An 18,724-nucleotide genomic window follows, 5' to 3' on the forward strand; every position below is an offset into this window, starting at 1 on the left:
TTTAAAATACTACTCAGATACTTTTTATTAAATGTATTTAAAAATACTATTCAATACCAATGAAAGTATTTGAATACTTTTATTCAAATACATTTACTCAAATGCTTTACGCCTTTGCTTAGTACTTATTATAACCATTTATTCAGTAAATATTAGAAGCAATACCATATATTCTTGAAAAAAATTAACTTTTAAAATCTAATTGTGATTTTTAGAGAATTTGATTTATGAAAATCGGTATAAAAACTTTATTAACAAATTTTACACATTTACTATTTTTATCAAAATGTTTTCATACATGTTTGCAATTAATAATTAAAACCTTGAGCAGCTTAACAAAAAAAAAAAAAGATATTGAAAGGTTACAAATATATAAAAATCAAATTAATTGGCCGCAACGAAGAATTTGTAACTTTCATGGCGTTTTACAAAGTTATAAGTAAAGGGTCGCCAACCTACTGGGCGAGACAGTATATTGTCAGACCACAGTAGGATTTTAAAAAAAAATTAACTTTTTTATATTAAAACAATTAGAAAAAAATATATAAATAATAAATATTAAAGTTGATGTCCGTTGAGTCGTTGATAGTAGATGTACACCAAAACCTCGTGACAGTTGTCACATAACCATATAGATCAGGGATGACCTTATACAAGGCCGTTGCCCGTACCTTATAAACTAGGGGAATTGATTTTTGAAAGGAGAAAAAAAAAAAAAAATACACGAGTCCATTGAAGATGGAACACGCAAAACAGAAGAAACAGATGATGGTTAAGTTAAATTAAGGGGACTTTATTAAAAAAAAAAAACAAAAAAAATTAAGTTAACACGAGGCAAAAAACCGAGTCTACAAATTAAAGGGGACAAAGAAAGAGAGAAAAAAAAAACAGATATTAATAAAAAAATAGTTACACCTACACTTTTATTATTATTAGAGAATACGATGAACGTCTTCGGGTACCCGCCGGCTATTAATCGCAGCATTGCCGCTAAGCACGACAGGTATACGTTCCAAGTAAGCGACTGGTTTCTGGCAGTTAGACTTAGCTTGCAAGACGTTGGGACACCCCGGAATAAAATGCACTACGTCACCACATTGTACCAATAATATATACATCACCCAATAAAATATGACATATAACCTATATAAAAAATATATATAACATGACAGGTGGTATTGGAACACGCCTGCCATGTTGAGGGACCAAAATAAAAAAAATGGGGCACCTACAAAAAAAAACTATATAAAAAAATTCGCCACACGTGCTTATGGCACGGCGCACTAATAACAAAAACTGGCTCAAAACATTAACTACTAAACGTATACGTTACCAGCCCCTAAGGGCTCAAGAAGCTGGAGGCAGGTTTAGCCGACGCCATTAAACAAAATATTTACATAATCACAACATAGCGGACACTCGCGAAAATATATATATATAATTAACAGTTGCAGCGCACACAACAAAAAAAAACCGCTGTGGACGAAAATTAGCGACGACCCGTTCCGATGATGGCTAATTTCCGACAACCCGTCCGACGTTTGACCCGGCGGTCCGTTGGCGACCAAACGGCTAGCCTTTAGAGTAGGGGTCAAAAAATAACTAAATACCCAGTGCCGGAATTATTAAAAACAATTTAAATCATATGGCGACAATGTATGCGATGAGCAGTGCAAATGACGTTCAAGATAGGAAAGGAGCGGGGTGAATGTACACACAAATGCCGTCCATGAACCGGTCTGAAGTAGTACACAGCTGACTATGTCGCACGCGCATAAACAAATCACACACCTTATCATGATAATTTTACCAACAAACGCCGTCGCAGTCCGCATTCGGCTCAACACAAATGTATATATACAAATAGACAAAAAAAAAAACAACCAGATACTTTTGTCACGTTACAATATAATTGATATTTTCTTACTTTATTTTCAGTATTAGCGTTATCAAACTATTCAAGAACTAAGTATTGTTGTATCTTTTCTATGTCAATGCTACATTCATTTTCCATTTCAATATCATCATCTCTCGTTTTATCCTCACAAAGATTAGAAACCAATCATATTCTGTGTCTTGTTGACAGAGATACAAATGGTTTTTTTGACCTAGATAATAATCGTTTTGTAGAAGTTAATGTTATTTTTATAGCATTAAAAATAATGAATAAAGTAATATATAGTAAAAATATTACTTTATGCTTTATTCGTGTCGTTGATTTAAAATACGATTGGTAATACTGAATAACTGCTTTATACACGCCAATCGACGTGACGCCCGCCGTCATGACGGTTATCGACAAATAGCCGTTTTGTTTTTACCCATTCACAACGATTCACATGTTATTTAACTTTATACTTCCCATTTAAATTTGATGTGTTTTATGAGCGACATGAAGTATGTATATTAAATGTATTCTACTTTACTTTTATGGGATTATGCTGATAATTTTTTTAAAAAATTATGATTTTTATTGTTTTAATGAGTAATCATCGTTGGGTTTTTAGAAAGTATATAGTGTTTGAATTTGATGATGGGCTGAGAGTTTTGCCAAAAAACTGGCTACAAATTAAAAATAATATGTTTTCTTCGACCAACATCAAATGAAAAAAAATTCAACAACGCTGTTAAAAATATGTCTTCTCCAATTTCCAATTGGAAAACAGTCAAATATAACAAGATTGTTGGAATGAGTGGTAAGTAATATTATGTTCTTGTCTTATTAATATGTTAATTATTATTCTTTTATTCTAAACTTGTAAACATACATGTTTATTTATTGTCTATACTGGTGATGATAATTTAATATATGTTTTTTCTCTGTTTATATCTAAAAATGTTTATAACTTCTAAATGCTTATCTAAAAGTTTTTATCAACCAGTAATTTTCTTTATTAGATCATTGTATAAGAATCAAACTACTTAAATATGTATGAAAAATTAAAGTTAACTCCCTTATGAGGTATAAGAGTTCAAAATAAAAAATTTCTTTATAAGTAAACTGAAAAAACATCATACTAACAGAAATATTTAAAACTATAAAATAAAAACATGTTTAATTATAATTATGTAGATTTATTTGAAAATGCTCAAAAAAAAACTCTCTAATATAATACAGTACAATTTTTCTGAAGCGGCTGATAATGATGAAAATAGTTATCAAAAAACACAAAGAAAATATAGAGCAAAAAAAATATTTATTTAAAGTGATGAATATGTTACTGGTAAGTTTTTTGTGTATTGTAATTATAAGATAACTAGATGTTATTCCATCAGAGATAAATAAATTTAAAAAAAAAATTTATTTTAACCTACTTCTTTAAATCTCTAAAAATTTTTTAAAAATAATTATTTTTTTGTCAAATTCAATTAGAGAAGCTATTTATAATCTTCTTGTCCCTTTAGTATTTCAGTTGTATTCTATCTACATATTACACATATTTACATATTAGTAGGGTGTTGTATATTATGTTAACTAACATATAAGCATTAAAATAGCATTTTTTTCTGGTAGGATCTCCAAGAATCAAGACGTTTAAGATGAAAACTCCAAAAGTTCCAAAATTAACAATACTGCCTTCAAACTTTCATAGTATGCTATCTTTATCAAAATTTTATTACATTATAAATAATTCTATTTCAATATTTATGTGTATTATTATGTACATTTATTTATATTTATGTGTGTAAATGTAATGGTTTATAAACTGTAGAAGTGCTTTTCTAGGTTTTTAAAAAAAAAGTAATATTACTTGTTTTTTAAAATCTAAGAATGAAAATAAAGAAAAGAAAATCAATTTGTACTGTCTGTTAACCTAACTTCAATTTCATTTTGTTATAAGCAGTATCTTAAAAAATTAATCAATCAATTAAAAATGCCTACTAGTATTAAACACCAACTAGAATAGGGTATGCTTTAGTACACCCTGACCACATGAGGAGTGTTTTATATTTATATAAAACATATATAGTATATGTCTATGTTTGCTTGCATCAATACTAATAGTGTTAAAATTTACATTATAATAACTTTTCAATTTTTTCTCAACATTAGTTTAAAAATTAATTTTTAGATTATTGTGATAAAAGCAATTCTAGTGCAACCAATAATACTCCAAGCTCACTAGTTTCAGTAGAAACTAAAATTCAATTAATGGACAAAAATCAATTCATTGAAACTCCGTCGCCTGATTTATTTTTATCGAAGAGTAAACATTTCTTAAATATTTTTATTATTACTGTATTATAATATACTTGTAATAAAACAACTTGTTTTGTAGCTACTTATTGGATAAAAATACATCATTATCTATAGATAACCATGGAAGTATGTAAAGAATTCATATTAAAAATAGCTCTTTTTAATAACTGATCATGTTTGTGTAGGTGACCTAGGAGAAACACCCAAAAAAAAAAACCCAGCACAGTGGTGACGTGGCATAGTTGGATCAAGTATAATGATATCTGACAGTGATTAAAATCACTATCAAAAAAAAAAAAACGCTTCGATGTAAATCTTTAGATAGTGTTTAATTTTTAAAAATTGGTGGTTTATTCCAAAAGCTACATGATCTTCTAGTTCCTTAATAATATCCTGATTAAGATAAAGTATGTCGAAAGAAAAAGGGATTATAAAAAAATATTATTTTTCATAAAAAAATTATGTTGATCCATACACTTTTCAATAAGTTTTAGCATTATAAAGTTAAAAATGTAAAAAATAAAATTGAGAATTTTCACACAATAATAGCATTTGGTAGCCATTTTCACCACGAAGACAAGTCCAGAGGTCAAATTTTTTTTTTTAATATTAAAGTATATTACATAAGCTTTAATTTAAGATATATATAAAAGTGTCAGTATTTCCAGAACACTTTCAAAAGTTCAGTTGAAAAAGTTAATTTTTTGTGAAAAAGTTGTCATTTTAAATCCCCCCCTGTGGGCAAGTTAAGTGTTAGATTTACAAAAAAAATATACCAAATGAAATGGAATGATATCATGCATCTATATAAAAAAAATTATATTTATATGTTCATTTTTGAAAAAGTTACGGCAGTTTTTAGTAAAAAAAATTTCGAAAATTAGCGATTTTTAAATTTGTAATTTTTTTGGAGGTTTCCCCCATTTACAGGGAACGAGGGAAATTTTTTCAATTTTTTGAGGGTAACGTCTTCGACTAGATACGATTTGTGATCTTTTGACGTATCGTTGAAAGAAATCCGTTCGGTGAGAGCTGAGAAAAAGAGGTAACGGACACACAAAAAAAAAAACACATCATGGTAAAATTAATACCATCTCAGCTTCGCATTGAAGCTAAATAATTTTTATTAATACGTTTATATAATTATAAACTATATTTATGTTCTACTCAATTAATAATAGTACTATAATTATACTAAAAAATTTTATATTTTAAATAATTAGATTATAAAAAAAGTATGTTGATTATAAAAACAAATATTTAAAAATGTTGGATGAAAATAACGTTTTATTAATTTTAAAAGCAAATTATACTGCTGTTATGAATAAAAATAAATGTTACAATGATTTCATTAATTTGGAAGATCATCGCTATGAAAATCGCCGTAGTGATATTTTATCACAATTCTTTACACCAACTCAGATTCAACTTATTCTTCAGCCTAAAAAAAAGTTTACCGTTGGACTCCAGAAGACATTTCTTCAGCAATTACTCTAAGGAGTATATCACCAAATTCTTTTCGATGTCTAAGAAAAAAAAAGAATTTTCCACTTCTAAGTAAATAATAAATAATTTGGCTAAATAAATAAGGAAAATTATGTGTATTAAATGTATTTTTTTTGAGGTTTATCTATCTTACGAACTTGGGCACTAAAATTTTCAGTTGATGAAGCAATATTAACTATGGCATAAACAATAGGTCTTGTGGATTTACTGTTTTCGAAAAACGCCGGTGTTTACTCCGAATCGGATTTGTATGCGTACAAAACGATTCTCGGCAAAACCGGTGTGCATTTAAATAAAGACGGAACATTGAAAAAAGGAGGTCAAAAGTATGTAAATACCATTAAACTATTGTTTGATAACAGTGATGGTGGTAACGCAACACAATTCCTTATCGTTGTTTGAAAACAGCAGAAGCAGCAACATCAGTGACACATCCATTATCGGTGCGGGTCTACAATTGAGATTGAACAACAAGAAAAAAGATTACGTGTACTGGGACGACCCCAACGAGCTTGTGGAACGTTTACGTTTATTGATATCAGCCCGGTCGGCTGGCAACACTGGAATTTCACCTGGAAGAGCTGAAGGAAGCCGGTTACATTGAACAGATACCAGCGGCGTTATGAATAAGAACATTGCTAAGAAACTCCACCGGCAGGCCCGTAGAACATACACTCGTGTTCGAATTAATATCAAGGGTCTCGATGATATATAGCACGCTGACCTCATGGAAATGCGCCCATACCCTGATCGACGACATCAGTATATTTTAACGTGCGTCGATGGATTTTCAAAATACTCGTTGAAAAATAAAACGGCCAACGAAGTTACCGCAGCCATGAACGGAATACTGAAACATGGTCGTCATCCTAAGTTTTTGCAAACGGACAACGGTAAAGAATTTTACAAGAAACAATTTCAAAAACTGATGTCACAATACGCAATCAATCATTACTCTACTTATTCCACGATGAAAGCGTGTCTAGTGGTACGTTTTAACCGCACGCTGAAAAACGCAATGTGGCGTGACTTTGGTGCACGTGGCTCGTACAAATGGGTGAATCGGTTGTCTGCGCTGTTGCATGACTACAATAACGTGCGTAAACATAGAACCATCGGAATGACACCGGTGCAAGCGGTGAAAAATCCAGACCTGGTTCGGTTCAAGTTGCGTCAAATACCGGATAATTTACCGGTAAAATTTCGTGTGGGCGACAAGGTGCAGATCNACCGGATAATTTACCGGTAAAATTCCGTGTGGGAGACAAGGTGCGGATAAGTGTACATAAATCAGTGTTTGATAAGGGTTACTTACCAAACTGGAGCACCGAACTGTTTACCGTAGTTAAGGTTAGGCAAACAGTACCGCCAACATACTATCTAGAAGACTATCAGGGAAATCCAATACGTGGTTTGTTTTACACCGAAAAGCTGAACAAGACCAGTTATGCGGACATGTATTTAGTCGAACGAGTGTTGCGAACACGAGGGGACCAGTGCTTCGTTAAATGGTTAGGATTTGGTCCAGAGCACAATTCATGGATACCGAAAACCAATATCTCACCTCAATGATTGTCGATATACAATGTATTGTTATAGCCGACCGATCGTTTTTGGTCAAGGAACTGACTATCATTGCCATAGACTATACTTCATTCGCTCATTGGATTTTTAAACATCCAAAAAGTATCGAGGGCAATGCTAAAACAAACTTTTGGTTGAAAAAATGCCTAAATGGAATGGATACTCGTTGCAGTGACGTTGAATACAATGAGTTGCTGAGAATCATGAAATTGTTGCGGTGCGAGACCATTTACGTGAAGGGAGCTGTGGAAAAGTACATACCGGGACAACATATAGTCAACGTCGAGGATTTGGACTGCCCACTGCTGTACAATTTAAGTTGTGTTACAAAAATGTGTTGTACCCGACACATGAACAACCCGACCGTGTGTAGTTTATACAAGGCAATTTGCTTAAAACAATGGATGAATTATAATATGTAACATTATTGTTAAAAAATGATTTTTTTTTTTTATTTATTTATTTATAATATTTTATACAGGCAAAGCCCAAAATATATATAACAGTCATCATAAACATCATTAATAAATTTTAGTAAGAAACAAGTAACAAAAGAAAATTTATATACATTGATACAAAATATAAATTAAAACAACATAAATAGGCCAGTCAACGATTTCAACGAGTTCTACATTTCTCCTCCATGATGCTGATTCAGCTGTAAATTTATTTTATAATGCTTTGCACAAAGCCGTCATTGATTTTGTTCCTTTTTATCATAAAGATTCGTCATATCCTCCATGGTTTAATAAAAAACTTAAGAGAACACTGATTCTCAAGAAAAAAGCAAATGCAAGATATAAGTCTACTTTAAATATGTCGGACTATAAAGAATTCTCGTTTCTCCTTGCAAAAAATAAATTTGATTACAAAAAATGCTATCGCGACTACGTTATGCGTACTGAACTTTTACTTAATGATAATCTTCATGACTTCTAACGTTAAACGTTCTAGTAAAACCATATCCAATGTTATGTCCTTAAATGGTAATAGTACTTTTAATGAACAGGAGACAGCTAATTTGTTATCAAATTATTTTTCTTCTGTTTATTCTACAGATCATAATGAGGTTGACATTGAAAAATTGGGTATCTTTACTTATGACCTTCCAAATAATGTTACTTTTTCCATTGATGAAATTTTCCAAAGCCTTTCAAGTCTTCGTGGCAACTGGTCCATTGGACCTGATGGCCTCGCCGGGTCATTCTTATTTGAGCTAAGGTCAGCTTTGGCGTATCCGCTGTGGATACTATTTAGACGATCGCTTGATGAGGGTATTTTTCCGACGTTATTTATATTTAGCTCAGTTACACCGGTTCATAAATCAGGCTCTCCGTCTATAGTTTCTAATTACCGGCTCTCTCTATCCAATAACATTTATCAAAAATATTTGAATCATTAGTCTTAAAAGCCATCCAACCTTCTATAAATAGTGTGAGATGGAAGAACAGCATGGCTTTCGCCCAGGTCGTTCAACCACCAAAAATAATCTCTTATTCTGTAATTATATTTTTGACTCATTTCAGAATCGTTCTCAGGTGGATGAATATATACCGATTTTAAAAAACTTTTGATTCAGTAAATCATAATACTCTTATTAGTGTTTTAGGTGAACCTCTCCTATCTTGGTTTAAATCCTATCTTCATGACCGATACCAATGGGTTAAGGTATTTGGTATAAAGTCTAAACTATTTTTAGCCCCATATGGTATTCCACAAGGGGGTCATCTATCTCCACTTTTATTCTCCTTATTTATTAATAGTGTCACTCAAGTTCTACGCCACTGCCGCATTCTCTGTTTTGCTGATGACCTCAAGTTATATATGCGAGTATTTACAATTGACGATTGCCTAAAGTTACAAGCAGATTTTGAGTTCTATTCTAAATAGTTTAGTGCATTAGGATTAACACACAATATTTCCAAATATCAGGTTTTCACATTTCATAGGATAAAATCTCCATTAGTGTTTCCTTATAGCATTGACACAAACAATATCCGACGTCAAACTGACTTTGTCGTGTACCTTGGATTAACGTTAAGTTTTAACCTTGACCCTAACCCACACATTAATTATATATGATGTAAGGCGTTTAAAGCACTTGGTTTATTATTTAGACTGGCAATAGACTTTCAGCTAAACATTGCTATTAAAAATTAATACTGTGCTCTTGTACGACCAATACTGGAATATGGTTATGTTGTTTGGAACCCCCATGTAGCAAATAGTTCGTTGCAGATTGAGCGTGTTCAGTGTAAATTTTTGCGTTTTGCCAGTTTCGTACTAAAAGTTCCATGTCCACCTCATGACTATCTCCGATAGTCAAAAGCTAGGCCTACCTTATCTGGCTGAATGGTGATACGCAGGTATCAGGTTCTTAGAAGGATTAATTAATGGTAATGTTGAGTCCTCTGAACTTCTTTCACTAATTTATTTCAAGGTTACACAGTATTTCATCCGAACTTATACTCCCTTTTTTGTCCCGTATGCTTCCACCAATTATTTAGTGAATGAGCCATATAATGTAGGCGTATAATGTCTTGTGCCAATAAGGACATTCATTTCACTAATTCATTATTTAACACTTAGTTCTAAAAATATTAAATATCTAAAATTTTTATTACTTTGTAATTTATTGTGGATTTTTTATTGTTTTGTACTTAAAAATTGTAGTCTTTGTATAAATTGTACATATCTATTTGAAAAAGGGCCCAGTCCGTTGAATTATATATAAAATAAAATAAAAATAATATCACATCTTCTTGGTATAGTTGGCTCTGCAAAAATAATCATTAGTAGTAATCCAATTGATTTTTAGACCATTTTATTTGATAATACGATGATTGAAAAAATTACTGAATACACAAATGTAAAAATAACAGAGCTATCGATTTCTCAGACATTATTAAAATTAAAGTATTTATCGGTTTATTGTATTTATGTGGTATTTTCAAATCGGGCATGGAATATATAGAGGGACTATTTGCTACTAATGGTACTGGTAGAGACATATTTCGCGCGACATTGAGTTTGAAACGGTTTTTATATTTGCTTTCAACTTTTCGTTTTGACAATATATATGATAGGAAAAATCGGGTGACTGTGTAGCTCCCATATCAGAGTTGTTTCAAATGTTTTTGGTAAATAATAAATCAAATTATTCAATGTCTGAATATTCTACAGTTGATGAAATGCTGGTTCCTGTTTCATCTCTGGTTTCGTCATATACTATGCAATAAAAATCATTATTGCTATAATCGTTTTGTCTGTACTTTTCCGTTATACATTTAATTGCTATCCTTCAATAATATTTATTGTATGATACCCATTCAAAATATTTTCCTTTACATTTATCTTCATGTTTTGAACAATAGAGACACATTTGTCATGTCATCTGAGTTTTCCAACAGTATTTTTTTCAGTTCAGTCCTGTATTTATCAGGGCTAAACCAGGCGCGGATCCAGGATAATTTCTTTTGGGTGGTGAGGTGGGCCATTGCATATCATATCTTCTTCTTCTTCTTCTTCCTCGCCTTAATCCCAGCTACTTGGGGTAGTTACTTTTTCATTCTTCATAAGTTTTTGGTATCTAAATATTTAATTATTTGAATAATTACTATACAATGTAATACAACTGTATAAACCGCATCACTAATCAACTCTTAAAAAAATCACGTCGTGATGGAGTAAAAAATCAATTATTTAAAGATAAAATAAAGACATTTGAAAAATTTACTGATAAATTTTTACTCAACAAATATTCACACAACATGAGTGCAACAGCTTCAATGTTTATGCGTCTGTAAATACGAGAAACCAATAAGTCAGGCAGAGGTCACAGGTTCAGTTTGGATGAAAAAATGCTGAGTCAATTCGGCTTGGTATTTGTTCATTGGTCATGGATGTACTTAAAAAAAACGTACAAAAACTGAAACCCATTGAACGGTACTTAGATTGTGTTTATATATAGACTTAAATAATTTTCTTCTATATTGATGTATTATGTATTTCATAGGTATTGCTCAATATTATTTGATGAGATGTGTTTAAGTAGAGGTCTTCAATATAATTCATCAGTTGATATAATTGAAGGTTTTGTTGATTCAGGAACTCACAGAAATCAAAAAATTGGTAATCATGTACTAGTTTTTATGATACGAGAAATAAAAAAGAAATTTAAACAGCCTGTTAGCTATACTTTTTGTCAAGGCACCACCAATCAATATGAATTAGTACGTCAATTAAAAGAGGAATATTTTTTTTTTATAGGATTATAAAGCTTTTTTCATAAATAAAATACTAATTGATTTTAATAGGTTATAGTAGCAGTTCACAAAACTGGTCTCATAGTGGTTGCAACTATTTGTGATCAAGGCCGACCAAGGTGCAGTTCAAATTTTAAAAAATGACACTAAAGCATATTACTTGAGAAATAATATTCCCTATAAAGATGATTTCTATGACATAGAAATTGAAGGGAAAAATGACATTGTTGAACGCGAAATCCGACAGCAAGATGGGTTAAGCATGGAGGATTGCCTCCACCTCCATTCTCTCCATGATATCCGGCTGTAGAAAGGCGGATCTATCTGGTCATTTCCTAGGAACATGACCCAAAGATCGGGTTATGGATCCTGGCCCATGTTTCCGTCGGGATGAGACCTACTCCGCTTCGCACTACTATGACGGGGGGCCTGGCTGGGGACTTGTGGCTATTTTGCCTTGGACAGCTCAGAGGGAGTGCTCCCTGTAAGTCTGTTCCAACGATTTCTTATTGAAAAAAGTATATTCGGAATACAGCTGTCCCAGTGACTATGTGGTTAGTCAACCAAAACTGTACGAAGACCTTTTTTCAAATCTTGGTTTCAGCGTTCTAGTGTGTTTACTCTTGGATGGTAAATTGGCGTTGTCCATCCTTCTGTGTCTACAATGCTTTCTCCATTGTTTTGGAGACGAACTGTGTTCCATTGTCTGAGAGAAGTACTCTAGCGTAGCCGAAATGAGAAAAATCTTTCTAGAGTATCGGTGATCGTCTTAGCAGTGCCTCCACCCATCTACTGTAACAGTCTATCGCTACTAGTAAGCAAGTCTTACCGCGTTGAGATCTTGGGTACGGCCCCATTAGATCAATACTAACAACCACCCATGGCTGGTGGGGCTGTTTTGGTTGCATCGGCTCGTATTGCTCCCGGTTCAGTGGTTTAATACAAGCACAAACGTGACACTTGCGACATATTGACGTACCGACTCTCTCATACAGGTCCAGAAGAAATGATTACCAATGCTCCGGTAAGTTTCTTTCCTCCCTGGATGTCCGGCAGAAATATATCTTCATAGCAGATGGTCTGACATGTCTGACGGAACGTCGATAATCTTTCCGTCCGTTTTGGTATTTATAAAACACCAACTTGCAAGTGGTATTCTTGATGTAAGCGTCGATAAATTGAATAGTCACTCCGGAGTTTCCGGACATACTGGGCCAAAGTTGCATCTTCAACTTGCCAGGTTCTTATGTCGGAAATAGCTATATTCTCCGGGTAAGTTTTTGCTTATTACCGTTCTTGGCTGGTCTAAAAGAGTCGCTTTTAACTTGCAGATATGTTTTTTTTTACTTTTTCTAGGGTAACTCGTCTCAGCGCAGTCACTGCCTGGATTCAGCAGGAGGGGAATGGATTGAGCCTCGCCCTGGACAAGACCGAAGCGGTTTTGTTCACGGGCAGGTACAGGTTCACTCCTCCACGGCTCGCCGTACTGGGGGTAGAGATCCCGCTTAAGAACTCCATGACTTATCTGGGCCTTGTCATGCAGACTTTTAATCAGCGTCGTATACTCGGTCCTCCTGTACGGGTCCCCGGTTTGGGCGGATACTCTTGAGTTTTCATCCAAAAACCGTGAAGCCTTGCTCAGGGTGCAAAAGCGGTGGTGGACCTGATGTTGAGGAGTCCGGAAGTGTGGAAGCTCGTCCAGGCGTTCGCCGAATCCGTCTTTTTAAAGAAGGAGGAAGCGGAACGCCCGAGACAGAGGCAGCCACGCCGCCCGGCACAGGAGGACCTGAGGTGTTGATTTAGGCCGGTGCCTTAGGTTCTTGTTCTTGCTTTTGTGTCTGTGTTTGTGAGTATTTTGCCAACACTCCCTAACGATTCCCACTGTGGAATCCGGTTAACGGGAGGAGGCCACACCACATTGCGAATTAGCTCTTGATTAATTTCGGGCTGATTCGCAACGTGGTGGTGTGAATTATAATAATGCCGGTTGGCGATATATGAAACCCTAGACGCTACAGAGCGCGCATCAAATGCCGCGCTCCTATTGGTCGACTTTTAATAGATTTATACAATCTATTTTAACACAATCTGTTTTTATCAAACTTTAGATGTATACTTCTAAATTACTTCTAAATTAAACGTTATAATTTCAATGCAAAAATGATTAATTGTATAATTGATGGAATCAATAATATTAATAAGGATTTGCATTGCAAATTAGTAGAAAGTAAAAAAAATAATGTATCAGTGATACGATGCAATTTAAACAATGAAGAGGACGTTGACATTTTTTTTTGCATATTTAAAGAAATAACTGCTACGAATTGGATTGTTCAGGGGCAATTAAAAAATCCCGATAGGTGAGTGAAATATATTAATGTATAGCGTAATTTTTAAGCATACTAATTGTAGTATTTAATAGAGTCGTGTATCATAAATATTGGTTGTGCCAACACAGCCAAAGAAATAAGGTATACAAGAAAAATTTAGACGAATTAACTCCACGTAATACATTGTGTGAGGCTAAAATTGATATTTTAATTAAAAAAAATAACAGAAATACGAGAAAAAATGATGATTATCTAAAGCAAAATCCTCCTTTATGTGGACAAATTACTCTAAGCAATGAACATAATCATACAATCAATACAAGTGGTTCATTGAAATATTTACGTATTAATCCAGAAGTAAGCATACAGTACAAAATTAAAAAAATATTTAATCATAATAGTAAATTAGTAACATAGTAAATTTAGCTTGCATATTAAAATATTATACACATATGTTAAATCTAAAAGTATTCATAAAATATTTTATTACTTATTACCAATAATTTTCCATTGTTTTGATTCTTATTTTGTCAGGAATAAAATATTGTAACAACGTTATTCATTATATAAATATTATATAAATTTCCTAAAATTAATATAAAAATTGTGTTTTAAATCAATTAAACATTATATCAATTTAGTGGTTTGAATCAAAAGTAAATAATATTTTCAATTGTTGAAATTTAATAAAAATAAAAGGTATGGCTTTTTGCTAAATTTTGTAGGTTTAATGTAAAAAATAAATATAGTCCAAAATGAATGCAGAAGGTAATGATATAATATGGGTCATATTATCTTAACTAGAACATAACTAATCCAATACTTTATTTTGATATTTTTATTTCCAAAAAATACTGTTAAATGAATAAAAGGTTTTAATTTTTAAAAATGTAACATTATAATGGACTTGTTGTTTTATATCATTGAGAAAATTGTACAATGATTTTAATAGGCCTTAGGTTATTCTTGTTTCATGCCACAAAAACAAATTATTAACACTTATCTATACATACCCAAACATTTTTTGATAAATTACAACTTGATTATACCTAACAGAAAATATAATTTTTCAGTATTTTATACTGATATAAATATCAGTAAAGAAAGTTAAAATTAGTGATAACTTTTTTTATAATTATAAATAAATAACCTTATTTTTTTTAATCTTTAACTAGAAATAAATGTATTTCTCATGAATTTTTCCATTACTTAAAGGTAGTAGATAATTCATGTGTATTCTATTCATTTTAGACTGAGCAAATATTCATGCATTATTTTTATGATGGAATGGGGCCAAGTGAAGCTAGCAGACATCATGAAAATGTTATAATGAAAAATCATAGCCCTTTAAAGTTATTGGCAAATGGATCTATTAATCCTATAAAAAATACAGTGTACCATCTACATAATGTTTGGAGGAACTTAAATTTTGGTTCCATAGATGCACCATTAATTAAATTGAAAGAAAATATTGAATTGTATAATTTAAAAGGTGTATTGATAGTAATTAATAGGCATTTCAATTATGTAACATAATGCTCACATTATTTATGGTGAGCATTATTCGAGGCCCTTAAAATCATAGTGGTGGAAGTCACATTTTTTTGAAAATGTCCAAACAATGAAAATATTACTTATTATATTTATACCATAATGGCCAATATATAATAGAGCATTAAATATAAATATTTATGAATTCATAAAACATTTATTATTATTTATTAGGAATTTCAGTAAATATAATGGAGGAAACATCTAATTGGGTTATTCTTGTTGCTACTCCAATAATGAAAAGAGCCCAAATGTTAAATTCTTCAAAAGAAATTATATTTTGTGATAGCAGTAGCAGCTGCGATACATTGGAAACTACTATCACCATTTTATTGACTGTCACTAAAGCTGAAGCAGTACCTATTGCTCTATTATTACATCCAGGACAATCCACTGAAAGCTATAAATCAGCTTTTAAATTTTTAAAGTTAATTCACCCCAAATGTTTTGGAAGCTTCAATGTGAGTTTAATATTTATTTATTTATTATAAACAATTATTAATAATTATTATTATACTAATTGACTGTTGTTTATAATTTCAGGCACCGGATATTTTTATGACTGATGATTCTGCTGCTGAAAAACTGGCATTACATGAAGTTTGGCCAACTAGCAAACAGTTATTATGTCACTTCCATGTAGCCCAGAAAGAATGGCGTTGGTTAACTGACTCAAAAAATCAAATTTCCCAGGACAAAAGGCAGTTTATGATGGAATATTTTAAAAAAGTATAAACAATAAATACTACACATCTAATTAGTCTAAACCTGACATTTATTAATCATCAGTATCAGGGCAGGGCAAGAGGGCATAGACCTGGGGTGCAGTTCTAAGAGGGGCACAAATTTCAATTCTACATAATATCCTATAGCACTACATTTGTGAGTTGGATTTTTTAAAGACATTTCTTTATTGCTTAACAATATATTCTTTTTTTATGTAATTGGGCTAGACCCATTTAAACTTAAATAATATCAAAAAATATGAATAACTAGAACCTATAATAAAAAATAGCCTGATATACATTTTGACTTACATTTATGCCCTATTATTTTCTTTGTATATTTGCTAAGTGTTGAATATTCAGCACTATATTGACTTACACACAATACAGATAAGTAGTAAACAAATAGTAGTTGATTTAAAATTTAGTTGGTATAACTTTATAACATTATTAACGGGTCATGTATGCAGACAGTGAGAAGAACTTGGAGGAAGCTGTATTTAATATTAAAAAACTGTCAAATGATTTTCCAAAATTTGTAAAACGTTTTGAAATTTTTTACAAACGAAAAACAGAATGGGTTAAATTTTATCGTTTAGATATTTTAACTCGTGGTAATAACACTAACAATTATGCTGAAGCATCAATAAGGGTTTTAAAAGAAATAGTTTTATGTAGAACTAAAGCTTATAATGTTACAGCTTTAGTTGAGTCAGTTTCAAAAGTATGGGAAGAGTACTATATCACTAGATTATTAGATCATGCACATGTTCGTAAAGATGAAATCCAAAGAAAATATATTGAATTGTACAAAAAAATGTCTAATATAACTTTGAAAGATATTCAAAATCTAGGTAACGGATTATTCATAATACCTAGTTCAACAAAAGATGATGTTAAGTACACAGTCAACATAAGTATTGGAGTTTGTAATTGTTTTGTTGGAGTTGTAGGAGCTTTTTGTAAACATCAGGCATGGCTACATAAAAATTATAATTTAGCCTTTCCTAATGCACCACCTGTAACATCTGAGGAGCGACATCTACTTGGGAAGTTGGCTCTGGGAGAAAAATGTCCTTCTAGTGACTGGTTTTGTGCTCTTAAAGAAAGTAAATCAATATCCACTAATACTGATCATCCTATTCCAATTAATGACCTGAAAGAAAAAAATAGTGCACCCATAGAAGAGAGTTCAAACTTAACAGATGTTCCTAACTTAAGTGATGAAACCGATAGGAATAATACTGTATCAAAGAACATCAAAAATGAATTTAATAGACTAGAAGACTATTTAATACATGTACCACTAGAAATTCGTGAAAAATTTGCAACCAAATTAAAATTGATAAAAAATCCTCAACAACTTACATCATTTATTGTAAACATTAATAAAAATCTTATGTTGATTAATAAAAAAAGAGGCCAAATAAAAGTCCAACCGACTGCTATTTCTAGAAGGAGACAAGGGTTAACTAGAGGTTCAAGAAAGGTTTCATCTGGAAGACCTCCTGTAGTTGGAAAATGTAAAATTAAAAAAAGGATTCATAATCTTAACGACAATATTAAAAAAAATCAAATGAACGCAACCTACCACGGAAGAACATCTTAAGTAGTTATTTATAATGTAATAATTTTAATTTCTAACATGATATTTTTTATGTCAAATATTTATTACTTTTTGCATTTATTACTTTGATATAGATTAGGTTCAAATTTTTTTTTATTTTTTTATCAGTAATTGGTGATACAGAATTTCCAGTATTATAGCAGATTTTATCAATCTCTGAGTTATACACAATTTTTTTCTATTTTATAGTTTATAAATGCCTAAATACTTAAAACTTCTTTTGGTGGGTGGGTGTCAAAACCAAGATAGGTCATTGAGAATGAATATATATTAGAAGTTGCTGAGGCGGGTCATAATAATACAAAAAAGACAATTTAAAACCCTGAAAAGAGGTTGTTTAACTTATAAAATCCTTGGAAGCATAAGTGTTAAACAAATATTAAGTACTTTAAATCTGAAATACGCAATTGTCTCGCTGACTGTCAACAATATTTTCTTAACTTAGTAAAAGAGTTACTGTTGGAAAGTAGTATGGTATCATATACAATTACGTAGTGAAGTATTTACAATTAAGTATTACTTTTTTAAATATTCACAATTAAGTAGTTAATTATTATATACAATTAAGGTGTATATCTAATGTGTGATAAAAATCTCATGTTGATAACATTCTATCGTGTGATAAAAGTCGACCAATAGGAGCGCGGCATTTGATGCGCGCTCTGTAGCGTCTAGGGTTTCATATATCGCTGCCGGTTGTGTAAAAAAAAAAAAAAAAGGGTAACTCGTTTAAGCTTGGATTCTTGTCGGACTTTGAACGATTACCCTGCTCGTCAGTTAACATTTCTTCGGTAAATAAATTTGCGACTCGGACCCTTTTTTTTTCCTCCCGTTTTAATCGACTTTTAACTTTCCTTAGGGGGCCGATCACCACCACTTCTGCGCGAGGCGCTTTTGACAGCAGCTTCGCTACGTTCGGGTCTTGTATGGGTGGT

The 18,724-nt window shown here is 31.8% G+C and overlaps 1 protein-coding gene, 1 long non-coding RNA gene and 1 pseudogene across 2 annotated transcripts; all 3 read left to right on the forward strand.

Annotated features, from left to right (window-relative positions):
* The first annotated feature begins 478 nt into the window (after nt 1-478).
* Nucleotides 479-3,677, forward strand: LOC126910512 (uncharacterized). The gene is made up of 3 exons (XR_007705266.1): nt 479-2,696; nt 3,074-3,224; nt 3,515-3,677. It is a non-coding gene; the product is annotated as an uncharacterized LOC126910512 (long non-coding RNA).
* A 4,542-nt stretch (nt 3,678-8,219) lies between these two features.
* On the forward strand, nt 8,220-11,903 carry LOC126905187 (uncharacterized; annotated as a pseudogene).
* A 1,650-nt stretch (nt 11,904-13,553) lies between these two features.
* LOC126905258 (uncharacterized) lies at nt 13,554-18,251 on the forward strand. The gene is made up of 7 exons (XM_050684824.1): nt 13,554-13,916; nt 13,979-14,243; nt 15,138-15,378; nt 15,612-15,898; nt 15,981-16,166; nt 16,526-16,589; nt 16,633-18,251. Exons 1-7 carry the CDS (start codon nt 13,717-13,719, stop codon nt 17,769-17,771), a joined length of 2,382 nt encoding a protein of 793 aa, XP_050540781.1. The 5' UTR covers nt 13,554-13,716; the 3' UTR covers nt 17,772-18,251.
* Nucleotides 18,252-18,724: the final 473 nt, after the last annotated feature.

This window comes from Daktulosphaira vitifoliae, unplaced genomic scaffold (assembly GCF_025091365.1).
Source record: "Daktulosphaira vitifoliae isolate Bord-2020 unplaced genomic scaffold, ASM2509136v1 Scaffold_1, whole genome shotgun sequence".
Taxonomy (NCBI): Eukaryota; Metazoa; Arthropoda; class Insecta; order Hemiptera; family Phylloxeridae; genus Daktulosphaira; species Daktulosphaira vitifoliae.